The sequence below is a fragment of the Brassica rapa genome, chromosome A10 (genome assembly GCF_000309985.2).
Source record: "Brassica rapa cultivar Chiifu-401-42 chromosome A10, CAAS_Brap_v3.01, whole genome shotgun sequence".
NCBI classification, from domain to species: Eukaryota; Viridiplantae; Streptophyta; class Magnoliopsida; order Brassicales; family Brassicaceae; genus Brassica; species Brassica rapa.
The window spans coordinates 5,384,489-5,398,124 of NC_024804.2; the positions used below are offsets into that span (position 1 = coordinate 5,384,489).

The 13,636-nt window shown below is 36.0% G+C and overlaps 3 protein-coding genes across 4 annotated transcripts; 1 reads left to right on the plus strand and 2 right to left on the minus strand.

Annotated features, from left to right (window-relative positions):
* Positions 1–45: 45 nt before the first annotated feature.
* Positions 46–444, plus strand: LOC117129301. The gene has a single exon (XM_033282865.1). The coding sequence runs from the start codon at positions 46–48 to the stop codon at positions 442–444; it is 399 nt and encodes a 132-aa protein (XP_033138756.1).
* Positions 445–3,606: 3,162 nt separating this feature from the next.
* Positions 3,607–7,161, minus strand: LOC117128954. The gene is made up of 12 exons (XM_033282052.1): positions 6,699–7,161; positions 6,480–6,563; positions 6,265–6,369; positions 6,085–6,183; positions 5,554–6,003; positions 5,423–5,479; positions 5,272–5,352; positions 5,141–5,197; positions 4,832–5,049; positions 4,664–4,745; positions 4,144–4,531; positions 3,607–3,901 (listed from the first exon to the last, which is right to left on the minus strand). Exons 1-12 carry the CDS (start codon positions 7,053–7,055, stop codon positions 3,624–3,626), a joined length of 2,256 nt encoding a protein of 751 aa, XP_033137943.1. The 5' UTR covers positions 7,056–7,161; the 3' UTR covers positions 3,607–3,623.
* A 251-nt stretch (positions 7,162–7,412) lies between these two features.
* On the minus strand, positions 7,413–13,063 carry LOC117128953. Of its 2 annotated transcripts, XM_033282050.1 has the most exons (15): positions 12,747–13,063; positions 12,582–12,650; positions 12,365–12,514; positions 12,203–12,274; positions 12,053–12,124; positions 11,852–11,986; positions 11,685–11,753; positions 11,505–11,591; positions 11,068–11,427; positions 10,556–10,984; positions 10,167–10,420; positions 9,998–10,079; positions 9,492–9,876; positions 8,312–9,395; positions 7,413–8,083 (listed from the first exon to the last, which is right to left on the minus strand). In XM_033282050.1, exons 1-14 carry the CDS (start codon positions 12,813–12,815, stop codon positions 9,130–9,132), a joined length of 2,499 nt encoding a protein of 832 aa, XP_033137941.1. In that variant the 5' UTR covers positions 12,816–13,063; the 3' UTR covers positions 7,413–8,083; positions 8,312–9,129. The 2 variants fall into 2 exon arrangements, with proteins under 2 accessions (XP_033137941.1, XP_033137942.1); XM_033282051.1 differs by lacking the exons at positions 7,413–8,083; positions 12,053–12,124; positions 12,203–12,274; positions 12,365–12,514 and having other exon boundaries at positions 8,518–9,395.
* Positions 13,064–13,636: the final 573 nt, after the last annotated feature.

Here is a 13,636-nt window from a genome sequence, read left to right on the forward strand (position 1 = left end):
GTGTATCAAGTTGATCGAAGCGAGTTTGAGGTGAAGAATGAAACAATGAAGTTTGTTGTTGACTTGGAGAAGCGGCATTGCACATGTAATGTTTTCGACATTGACAAGATCCCCTGCATCCATGCCATCGCTGCTGCTAAGCATATCAAGAGAGATGAAAACCGTTTTGTTGATGCTTCTCACTTGACAGAAACGTGGGCTAAAGCTTATGCTGAAAGCATACATCCTGGTGGAGAGTTGTCAACGTCCACCTATCCAGAGAATATTGATGAACTGTCTTGCCCACCTCCAGCTACCAAAAAGAAAAGTGGACGCCCTCCTACAAAGAGAAAGAGATCCGTTGGCGAGTTTGGGGTTCCTGGATCTAAATCTCAGTCCCACAAGTGCAGCAGATGTGGCACAGGAGGGCACAACAAGATCACATGCCAGAGGCCTATAGGATGAAGTTCTACATTTTTACATTTTTATCGATTATTATTTGGATGTTGGCTATTTGATGGTTACATGATATGCACAAGACCATATACATTTTTTCTTTTGGAACCCTATCCTGAATAAGTATGATTTCTTCCAACTTTTGTAATATACAACATTATCTTTTGATCTCATTTCAATTCTTAGTTTAAACTTCTTTGCTAGAAAAAAACACAGTAATATTCAACTATTCTGGAATCCCATCCAGAAATACCGAGTTCCTTTCCAAGGTTTATAATACAACATTTCTGTTAAGAATAATTATGTGGAAAAGTGTAACAGATGATTCTCCTCGGTCTAGCGGCTAAAAACACCTATCTGTCGAAATTGTAACGCTTGACTCGACCCGGGTTCGATTCTCCTACTAATCAGAGTTTTTTTAAAAAAAATTTAAGTTGAATAAAAAATAAAAAAATATATACTTTTACTTACAACATGTAATGACTGAAATTAACTTGGCCTAGTGGCTACTACACCTTAATTCCCTCTTTCCTCCTAGTCATCTTCAGGTTCGAATCCTATGAGATGTGTATATATATTTTTTTTTCTCCAAAATTTGCAAATCACATTATCAAATTTTCCAAATGTGTAGATATTAATCCTTAGTTTGATCTCATTTCTTTTTTCTAGTTTAAGAAAGAAGCACACTAATATTCATGTATATTATTCATGCATACTCTGGAAGCCCATCCTGAACTATCAAAGATCTTTCCAATGTATTATACTATAAATTGTATGGCTAAATTCAATTATGTGGAAGCAACTAACAGATGATTCTCCTCAGCCTAGCGGCTAAACCACGAAACCTATGATACCGAAACATTTGTTCGACCCGGGTTCGACTCTCCTACGAGTAATGGTTGATTTTTTTTTTTTGTTCAAACATATATCTCAGGAATCGAAGAGTCTCTTCCAAACGACATCATGTAACTCAGTAACCGAAGAGTTTCTTTTCGTCAAGATTGGCTGTTATATGATTGGTTATTTCAGTAACTGACTTCAATAATAAGAGAGAGTTCCACAATAATCAAGAGTTATTTTAACTGACTTCAATAATCGAAGAGTTCCTTTTAGTTCTATAAATATAAGGGACGATATCAGACCTTTTATTCACTCACTTCATTTCGTCTGATTTATCCTTTTGCAATACAAGTTAGTTTTCGATTTTTCTCATTTTCCATTCAATTCATGAACTTTTTTCTATTTCTATTTTATCGTAACATCTTAGTTTCGATTTTGTTGCAGGACAAAGTTTCAATGGAAGGAAGTTCAAAAGAAGATGATGAAGCGTCCCATAGAGGAGGTTTACGGATGTGATGCCGCCGAAGGTTTCAATAAGGGGAAGAAGGAAACTGTGGTACATTACAGGGCTCTTCTTCGTTTGTCCAACGAATACAGGCTATCTGAGAATGATTGGAATCTGGCATCCAGCAAAGCAAATTCAATTGCTGTCCAAATCGAGTTTGCTTGAAGATATTATCAAAGCTGATGGAAAATTTGATTTAACTGCTGAGTTGAGAAAAACTCAAAGAAGAGCACTCGGAAGCGGAAGGAATGCTTGCTGATGTGAAGGTCAAAGTCCCTGATTGGGAATAAATTGGCGAAAGTTGGCTGTGTCATGAGTAATTCATGTTATCATCTTCTCTTTTTATGTTTTAGGACCACATTATGTTTGATTTTCAGTTTTTATTTTAAATGATAAGTACTTTTGTTCTCTTGGTGTTCTTCAATTAAAACTAAATAAAAAATTGTTCAATGTTTTTCACTATTTTGTAATGGTTTGGCCTAGTGTTCTTGTAACTGGTTATCTGATTTGCTTATTTGTTTTGGGAAAGCCATCCTGAATACATAAAATGATATCCAGATTATATAAATCTATCGTCTGTGAATAAATAAGTTCACATTTACTCTGTTATCGAATATCCACCGTAGCCTAGTGGCAAGCCCTTCTTATCTTAGTGTACCCTATCACACAATAAGCCGTGTTCGATCCCCGTTGTGTATACTCACATTTTTTTCTGTTTTTAATTAAATATTCAAAAGTTATTTTCGTTTTATTTATAGCTTTTGGCAAGTATAAACACCTTGGTACAAGTGCTCTGCACACTTTGATTCACTTTCGAGGTTCACGAGTTCAATCAACATCAGATCACATTCTTTTCATTTTTTTTTTGTAAACTTTAAAGGAATTTGTTTTGGAAAGCCATCCTGAATACATAAAATGATATCCAGATTATATAAATCTATCGTCTGTGAATAAATAAGTTCACATTTACTCTGTTATCGAATATCCACGTAGCCTAGTGGCAAGCCCTTCTACTCTTAGTGTACCCTTATCACACAATAAGCCGTGTTCGATCCCCGTTGTGTATACTCACATTTTTTTCTGTTTTTAATTAAATATTCAAAGTTATTTTCGTTTTATTATAGCTTTTGGCAAGTATAACACCCTTGGTACAACGGCTGCACACTTGATTCATCTTTCGAGAGTTCACGAGTTCAATCAACATCAGATCACATTCTTTTTCATTTTTTTTTTGTAAACTTTAAAGGAATTTGTTTTTGGAAAGCTATCCTGAATACCTAAAATGATATCCAGATTATATAAATCTATCGTCTGTGAATAAATAAGTTCACATTTACTCTTATCGAATATCCACCATAGCCTAGTGGCAAGCCCTTCTACTCTTAGTGTACCCTTATCACACAATAAGCCGTGTTCGATCCGTTTGTGTATTTACACTTTTTCTGTTTTTAATTAAATATTCAAAAGTTATTTTCGTTTTATTATAGCTTTTGGCACAAGTATAACACCCTTGGCACAGCGGCTGCACACTTTGATTCATCTTTCGAGAGTTCACGAGTTCAATCAACATCGGATCACATTCTTTTTCATTTTTTTTTGTAAACTTTAAAGGAATTTGCTAGGCTTTGGTGTGCATTTTGCTTTCTCACTCTTTTTCTGGAAACCCATCCTAAAAGTACCATAAGCATTTGACAATTCATCAATACATCCTAAAAATTTTCAATAACAATCTAAATGAAAAAAACGTTAGGGATAATTCATTACAAAACTTAAACTTAAACGTTAGGGATAATTAATATCAAAGTAGAAAACAGAGTAGAAAAACAGAACAAATATGACATTTTCACTTCCTTTGACCTTCCTGGAAATCTTTATCCATAAACTGGTCGAAGATCTCACAACATAGCTTGCTTCGTAAGTCCATCGCAGTTTCATCATTTATATTAGCCATGCTCTTCAATCCCAGTGACCTGCATTCCAGCATCTTCACAACAAAAATACCACAGTTGTATGGAAATTTTGTCTTTGGAAGCCCTTCTGCAAACTTAACTTCAAATGGACTGATATCTTCGAAATTAACCTCTTCACCAAGAAGTTCCATCTTTATGGCACTAATCAACACTGTCATAAATACCCAAAATTATACAATAAATCAATCACCAACAGACAACAAAATGAATATGTAAAAATGCATCACAAGCACAAGCAGCAAGTGACAAACTTTTATTTTCTAAATTAGCTAAAATTCTTTTTTCAGGATACGCATACTTTCACAATCCTATCCATTATCAATGTAACAATATAAATTAAACTGATTTTTCTACACTGAATGATAAAATTAATAAATCACAAAGAGTTTTTACCTGCCAGTTCTTGGATTTGATTAAGAGCACGTTTGATATTTGCTTTTGGAAGACCACAATGGAAGAGTGTGATTGTGTTGTCCATCAATTGTATCTCCACCCCAATATAGTGATAGCTCAACTTATCTTCAATGACACCATATATAACATCAACATCTTCCAGCCATACCTTCTTTGGATGTATTAAACCTTTCACAAGTTCGCCTACACAGCCCTCCAATAACGTTTGTTTTTTCTTATGTGGCTTCCTGACAGATTCATAAGCGTACCCAACCACTTCTAAGAATTTGACTGGTACAAAGCATGCTGCTGGAAGATTGTTGTTGCGGAACCAAGCACCTTGCTCAACCCTCTTACAATTTAGCATTTCAAATGCAACATTTATGTGCTGCCAATGTAACAATATAGTTAGAAACTTCATATAGAACTGCTATAACATGGACATCTAGCATAGCTCAACTCAACCTCTTCCTAAACATATGACACAATCAAATAGAAGACAGAACAGAGTGTTGATTACCTCTTTGTTGAGATTGTTTTCTGCATCGTCCATTTTTTGAAAGAACTCTTTTTCAATTTCTTTTCCATTGATATAAAACGGTCTGTAGTTGATAAAATTAACTAGTATCAATCGAAACTTTTACAAAATAAATTAGGAATATTTATGCGAGGACAAAAAGTTGCTTACACACGATATATGCCCCGTAGATCCATCCAGTGTGCAAGCCTTGAAAACCGAGGAAATTCAGGTGTCACAAATGGATCAATTGGAAGGATTACCTCAGGTGTTACAGGTATAGGAGGGTTTCTAGGTCGTATTGGCCTCTTCTCTTCTCGCTGTAGAAAAGGAAGCAAATCTACTGGCTGAGCATTTGCTTTCTTCTTCTTACCAACATCAGGCTTCCCCTTTAATTAAAAATAAAGACAAAAATTCAGGATCGTTTTTATCTTTATACTTGAATGCCTTCCTAATATGAAGTAAAAATATTTTTTATACCTTTTTTGCATGATCGTCTTGACTTGGTTTCACACTCTTACCCTGCTTTACTTCCATCTGTGAAACAAAACCGATATATCAAACTATTGACCTGAACTTCAATTCAAGTGGATCTTATTCATTTTTATTACCTCTTTTGCCATTTTCCCAACACCATCTTCTGATGGACCAGCTGCTTCATTTTTCTTACAAGCGACAGCCTTCGCCTTCCCCTTTTTGAATGACAAAAATTCAGATACATTTATATCTTAATTCCTAGTATGATGTATAAATATTTCATACCTTTTTATCACCATCTCCTTCACTTGGATTCACACTCTGCGTCTGCTCTTCTTCCATCTGAAAATCAATACCGAGATATTAAACAAATGACATTATTTTTCAATTCAAGTGATCCAAGGCATTTGTTTTACCTTTTTTGTCATCTCCCAAACACCATCTACCCATTTTCTTGGTTTTCGCATCTCAGAATGGTGGAAGTAAATTTGTTCTTTAGAATTGTTCAAAGAGACAAAACACGAGCCATCAAACAAAATGACTTTAACTTTTCCAGCGCACCAGGCACCATTGTCGAACGCCTCCACGTCCTGCATTAGCTCATAACTTTTCTTCGCTCCAGATCTCTCAGGTGGTGGTTGAGGACGTATTCTGTCAATTGATACACGTGTCTCAACACTCCTTTTCCTCTTCTTTTCGTCCAGAGACGGGACGGAGTACTCAACTTTCACCATCTCAACCCCATCAACCAAATATGTTGCCAACACATTTCCTGGATACCATTTATGACAAGTATTGTCATCTTGTGATGAAATCTCCACATTTGCTCCGATCTCAAAGGGATTTTGAACTCTGCTTTCTACATCCTGTGATGGTTTAGATTCAAGGATATCCAGTCATTTTGATAGTTGCTGTATATTTATTAAAGGTTTTAATGAAAGTAATACCTTATTTTGCTCTGTTAAAAGATTTCTGCGAGCTCGGGTATTTGGCTGTGTGTCGGAAATGTTTGGTGAAATGATCTCATTCATAAGCTCGTGAGTCTCCTGAATTCAGGAATGGTTGAATGAACACGTACAAGGGCTTCCAAAAATTACTTGAAAAGTCCAATTTTTTAAAGAAGGTACCTGCTGCGTCTGAATTGGAGTAAGGACTGGAGTCTCAATATTCTGTTGAGCTATTGGAGAACCAGGTGTCTCTTTCGTGATCTCATTCATAGGCTCTCGTGTATCCTGAAGTCAGGAATGGGATTATGAACACGTACAAGAACTTCCAAAATTAATTTAAGTACAACCAAATTCATAATTTTATAAATACCAACAGTTTTCAAAATTATACTTGCCTCATTGTTAAGTTGTTCATCTGCTTGATCTGCATTGGCTTCACCTTGTCTGGAAGCCGTCTCATGAAATGGAGTTGTGTCAGTCTGTGCAAGTACAACAAAAATTAGGAAGGCAATCCTAAATATGTATAACATCTTCCAAAATTACTTGACAACTCAAAAAAAAACTGAATCAAGAACTAGATAAACATTAATTTTAATTTCCGAAAAAAAAGTTACCTCATTGTTTGGAGTTTCATATGAAGTAACTCTTTGTAGTTTCTCTAGTTTTGTCACACGTTCTTTAATCTGTTTCCTGTCTTTTTCAATCAAACACAAACGATCGTTCATGATCCTTAAATTATCTCCCACCATCTCGCTGATTCTGTTGATCTTTGATTCCAAAGACTCCTCCTGATACGAAGAAGAAGCTTGACTCATCCCTCCATTCCCAAACAGTAAAGATGCTCTTCTTATTTGTTCATTAGCACCGTATAGGTCTACTGACATGTTTCGCCAATCTCTAATTTTAAACTTATAACCTCTCTTGGATAAATCGGCCATGTCATCCAGATCTTTATTAGCTTCGTCTTCCATGCAAACATCAGCTTCTGGATCATTAGAAATAGGAGGTAGGATGCATGTGACCTTAAGCTGAAACCATAAAAATAATTAGCTTTTAAATGGAGAATCATAAGGCAAAACAGAAACAAGAAAAAAATAATGTAAAAACTTACATGATCTTTGATTTCAATTAGGAGAACATCTATCAGCTGTGGAGAAGCTATTTGAAGGTACTTCTCACACAAAAATATTGGGGTAGACGGTTGAACGCTCAGAATAGGAACAACTTGACTGAATGCATACTGTAGCAAAGGTACTGACTCAAGTATCCATATAAGAAATGCCATAGGGAATCCTTGCAAATCATAATTGTTTTTGTCGAGGCTTTTGTCGACAGCTCTCTGAAGTGATTTTAACAGCAAATTATAAGCTGTTCTCCCCCATGGGTATGTCATCAAGACATCCATATCCTGCGCTATTTTCACATAATCCAAAGTAAAAGTTGTGCCACCGTCGAGAAGGCTCTTCTGTAGTAGTATGCTCTCAATCAGGAGGAGCATTGCAAGGCAGAATCTCTCATCAGAAGCATCTTCTCTTGTGTTTCTGAGCTGCTTCTCCACGTCCTTTACTGTATGAGTACGCCCTTTTAGGAAGTCCCACTTAAATTTCTCGGTTTCCTCTCGTGGTTCTCTTGCTTCACCACTACATTTCAAACCAGTCACCATGTGGAATTCTCTTATAGAGAACCTCATTGGCTGAGCACCAAAATGGAACCATGCTTCGTGTCTCTTCACTGTCTTGATGCTTTTGGTGAGAACTGCGTGCACTATCTTAGCTGATAATTTCAAAGACCTCTCTCCAAGCTTGATCACCGGTCCCAAAAACGTCCCTCTTATTCTGTTGAACTCATCATTTCCTAGAATTTCCTTAACAGTTTTGATATAAGCAACTATCGAGTGTTGGTTTATCGATATCGTCTTCTCTGGCTCTGATCCAATCGGATACCTCAGCTCAGGCAGTGCTAGTCTTAATGGTAATGGATCTCCCATCTTGTTTCTATCCTGCGTAAACAAGAAAAATTTATTTGTCTAAATTAATTAAAATCCAATTTTCAGGAAGGGTTTCCTGAAACAATACAAATCCTTCCTGAAGTCTATACACATGTTTTCACATGAACTAGAATTCTACCAATCATATTAGGTTAAAACGAGCAAGTCTATACACAAGCAAAAACCAGGAGACCAATCTCTCAGAAAGAAAACACACATAAGGTTGAATCTGCAACATACCTTAAAGAGATAGAGCTCTAGAAATGGTTTTTCTCGGAGAATAGAGAGAGCTCGCGTAAAAGATCGAGAGAGAGAGAGAGTTCTGGAGATGGGTTTTCGTCGGAGATCGAGAGATATGGAGATGAGAGAGAGATTCGAGAGGCGGAGACGAGTGAGATTCGAGAAGTTTGAAACGGCGAGAGTGTTGAGACGGCAAGAGTTTTGTCTTTTTTCAATCGAAATGTATTGTTTTGGAAACCTATCCTATATTAATTGGTTTAAGTATGCTTATGTAATATTCTTTAACAGATGATTCTCCTCAGACCAGCGGTTAAACCAAGGCATTTCATAACTCAAAAGTCTCTCTATCCCCGGGTTCGATATGTGGTGGATTCAAAATCATTTTAATTTTTTTTTGTGTTACAGTTTGGAGTTAAATAAAATTAAATGTAATCCATTAACAGATGATTCTTCTTGGCCTAGTGGCTAAACTCCCACACTATCCAAATACGCAAACTCTCTCCCTCTGGGTTCGATCCTTTGTGGTTCTAAATTTTTGTTGTCTGTAAACATCACAATTTTAAGCTTACCATATACATGTCCAATCCTTAGTATATAATCTCATTTCATTCTTTTTTACATTTGAAACACTTAACTTTTTTTCTGGAAACCCATCCAGAAACATTATTTTAACCTTCCAAGATATATGATACCCAAAAAAATACTTGATATCCTTCCAATCTTTCTTATGTAATCAGACGCCAACAACATAACAAAATAAACAGTCATAACTAAAACCGAGTCTTAACTAAAACAAAAAATGTTTTCATGCATCATTCTCATTTCCCAAAGCTCTCATCCACAAATTGGTTGAAGATCTCACAAGACAAGGTTCTCCTTAGCTCCAATGCATTGTCATCATTAATCTTTGTCATGTCTCCTATCTTCAATGACTGGCACTCCAGAATCTTGACAAGAAATATCCCACAGTTGAAAGGATGTTTTGTCTTGGGTAAACCTTGTGCCTGCTCAATCTCAAATGGAATCATCTTCACTTTATCTACCTCATCACCAGAAGATTCCACCAGCAGATTAGAAATCAACACTGTCATATTTAAAAATCAATATCAAGATAGAATCAGTTGAATATTTCAAACCAAGAAACAGTTGAATACATCAAATACAAATTGTTTATACATACCTGCCAACTTTTTCACTTGAGGAATATCAATGCTGTTGCTTTCCTTTTGAAAACAATCATATACTGTGATTCTTTTCTTCTTCAAATGAATTTCCATCCCAATCCAGACATTGCTTTTTTTTCCAAGAGTAATCCCATACACAACATCAACATCTTCTCCCCATGTCTTCTCTGGATATACCTTCCCTCTCACAGTATCTTTAAATAAATCGTTGAAAATCTTTTTACCTTTGACCTTTTCTTTCTTGTAAGCCAAATCATCAGAGAGCAAGCAATGCAAGAACTCCATAGGTAGGAAGCACGCCTTTGGAATCTTGTAGTTGTGGAACCAAGCAGCATTCTCATTTCTTCTGCAATTTAGCATTGCAAAGGCTCCATCAATGTGCTGCAAAAAAAAGGCAAACATTATCTAATTTGTTACTATATAATTCCTGAAACTAAACAAATCCTTCCTGAATTTTTTTTAAAAAAAAAGCTCAAGGCAAGAACATATGTAAACAAATTACCTCTTTCTTAAGGTCCTTTTTTGCATTTTCCATGCTTTGAAAGAAAGATTTCCTTATCTTATTATCATTGATTGATAGGGACCTGCAGTCGATTAAAGATTCAAAGGAATTACCAAACCTCTTATACATAAATATAAGAATATATAGACAAGGACAGAAACATGCTTACGTTTCATGCATGCCGGGCTTTAATGTCATCCAATTTTGAAGCCTTGAAAGCTTATGTTCCGCAGGAGTTGAAAACGGATCAACTGCAGGTATAATCTCAGGTATTACAGTTAAAGCCGGATTTCTGTCAGACTTGAATGGAGTTTTTGTGTCTCTAGATCGTTTAGGCACCCTCTCGCTCCTTCTTAGGAAAACATTATCCATTCCTGAATTTTGTGATGAGGCAGCAGCTTTCCTTTTCTTATCAGGCTTCACCTTTAATCAAACAATAGACACCAAGCAAAATATTATCAAATTTGTTGCAATCGGAATTTCTGGAAACCATTCCTGAAACTAAAATGTATGTATATCAAACAATTCACGTGAAGTATAATTCTAGTTATGATTTACCTTATCTGCCATCTTCCAGACTCCATCTTTCCATTCTCTATGAATTCGCAAATCTGAATGTTTGAATAGAATAGTTTCCATAGAAGTATAGAGACACACCGAGTATGTGTTATCACCAAGTACCATGCTAATTTGTCCGCTGCTCCAGCCATTGTTGTAAAAGGCTTCTACCTTATCCATCATCTCAAAGGATTTTTGGTCACTAGTTGGTGTTGCAGGACGTATTTTGTCAGCCGTGATAGTATCCTGAAGTTTCTGAAGTCTATGTTGGTCTGTGAAGAGTGTCGTGTACTCAACTGTCAGCTCCTCTAGTCCTTCACACAGTTTAAGATCAACAACCTTTCCTGGATACCATATTTCGTCATCAGTAGACAAAATCTCAACCTCTGCGCCTATTTGAAAGTGAGCTAGAAGCCTGCTTACTTCAACCTATTAAAAATGAAGATTCAGTAACATCAGCGGTTTTAAATTGTTAGAATAATAATTAAAGATCAAATATACTCGATGCATACCTCGTTTGTTTCTGAAAAATCTATAGCACTTGTCTGAAGATGCTCTGTTTGCAGAGTAATAGGCGGCATCTTCGAAACATCTGTGGAAACTAGCTCAGTAGTAGGTTCTGTAGTATCCTTGAGATTTTCTTCTGCTTGATTCTGCTCTGATGGTGTCTCATCGGATTGATCTCCCTCACTTGTCTGAAGGTGCTGTGTTTGCGGAGTAAGAGGCTGTGTCTTCGAAACATCTGTGGAAACTAGCTCAGTAGTAGGTTCTGTAGTATCCTTGAGATATTCTTCTGCTTGATTCTTTCTGCTTGATTGTGTATGCTCTCCTTCACTTGTAGAAAAATATTGGGTCGCAGTTTCTGTCTCACTCTATAAGACAAAAGTAAATGGTAAGAGTTAGTTGAATAGAAAAATATTACATAAACATTTTAAATATTTCTTCTTACCAAAGCATTCTTATTTTCTTCAATAACTAGTGCAATTAGTGAAGACAATGGAGAGGAAGGTGTGTGATGCACAGCATGTGTATCCTCCTGTAATAACAGTAAAATAAAAGAGGTAGTTATGAAGAAGTTTCTACAATTTAAAATTCAAGTTGTACTTATGAAAGACATTTCTATGCTTACCTTTTTATTGTTTGCTGAAATGATCTCAGTCAATGGCTGTGTAGCCTCATACGTTTCCTCTGTTACCGTCTGCAAAAAAAACAAAAAAAAGTCAGGTAGGGGATCAAAAACACGTACAAAAGCTTTCAAACATTACTTGAAATCTCCAAGATTTTTTGAACATTTACCTGCTGTTTCTGAATTGGAGTAAAAACTTGAGCCTCAATACTCTTTGGAGATATTGGAGAAGAAGGTGTCTCATTCATTTCCAGTGTTTCTTTTTGCAAAACTTGAGTCTGAGCAGCAGGTGACTCAATCACAATCTGCAAAAAATATCAGGAAAGGCCATCATGAATACATTCAATTATAATTTCTAGAGTAAATATTACCTCATCATCTGGTTTTCCTTCTTCTTGATTAGTTTTGGGTGGCGTTTCATCAGTAGAGGTTTGTGTTTCCCTCTGCCAAAAATTAGAAAGGTCTATATATGTAAATCACCCAAAACTAATTGTAAACTCCAACTGTCATTGAGCATATACCTCTTTTGTCAGATTAGGAGTAAAAACTTGAGTATCAAGGGCAGGCGTGTCATCCGATGGCTCTCTCTCAATCTGTAAAAATTATCACGAAGTCAATCCAGAGTACGTTCTAAAGCTTCCAAACATAACTTAAAAATCCAAGATTTTTTTTTGACCATGTACCTGCTGAGTCTGACTTGGAGTATAAACAGGAGTTTCAATACTCTTTGGAGCTATTGGAGAAGAAGGTGTCTCATTCATTTCCACTGTTTCTTTCTGTAAAACTTGACTCTGAGTAGCAGGTGACTCACTTGTTAATTTCTCTCTCACAATCTGCAAAAAAATATCAGGAATGGCCATCATGAATACATTCAACTATAATTTCTAGAATAAATATTACCTCATCATCTGGTTTTCCATCTTGATTAGGATTGGATGGCCTCTCATCGGTAGACGTTTCTGTTTCTTTCTGTCAAAAATCAGAAAAGCCTTTATATGTAAAAAAAAATCACCCAAAACTAATTTGTAAACTCCAACTGTGAAAACAATATCATTGAGCATATACCTCTTTTGTCAGATTAGGAGAGAATACTTGAGTATCAAGGGCAGGAGTTTCATCATCTGATTCATTCATTGTCTCCTGCAAAAATCAAGAATGCATTCAAGAATATGTACAAAAGCTTCCAAATATTACTTCAAAACTCAACAATATTTTATTGGTTACATACCTCATGTGTCAAATTAGGCTGTTGAGACATTGGAGATAAAGGCGTCTCACTCGATGGTTGCGTGTAATCCTGCAAAAATCAGGAAGGGATTCAGGATTTTGTACAAGAATTTCCAAATATTTTCTTAAAATTTTTTGAGCATATACCTCATTTTGTTGAGACTTTGGAGATGCAGCTGATTCAATCATTGTCTCCTGCAAAAATCAGGAATGCATTCAAGGAGTACAAAAGCTTTCCAAATATTACTTCAAAACTCAACAATATTTATTGGTTACATACCTCATGTGTCAAATTAGGCTGTTGAGACATTGGAGATAAAGGTGTCTCACTCGATGGTTGCGTGTGAGACATTGGAGATAAAGGTGTCCTACTGGATCGTTGTTTGTCAAATATTAGGAAGGCATTCAAGAATATGTACAAGATCTTCCAAAAAATACTTGGAAATGCAAATGTAAAAGAAGATGTTTTGAGAATTTACCTTTTGTGTCACGTTAGTGGGAAAAACATTGTTGTTTCCTTCCAACTCTGACACACGAGCTCTAAGATGTATGTTTTCTTCTTCCAGTAATGACATTCGATCCTTCATGCTCTTCAGATTCTCCTCCATTACCGTGATGATCCTGTTCACTTTTTCATTTACTGAATCCTCATCAATCGGAGTAGAAGCTTGGCCAGTCTCCTTATTTGCCATCATTTGAATAAGAGCATCCAATGTGTCAAATGTGTC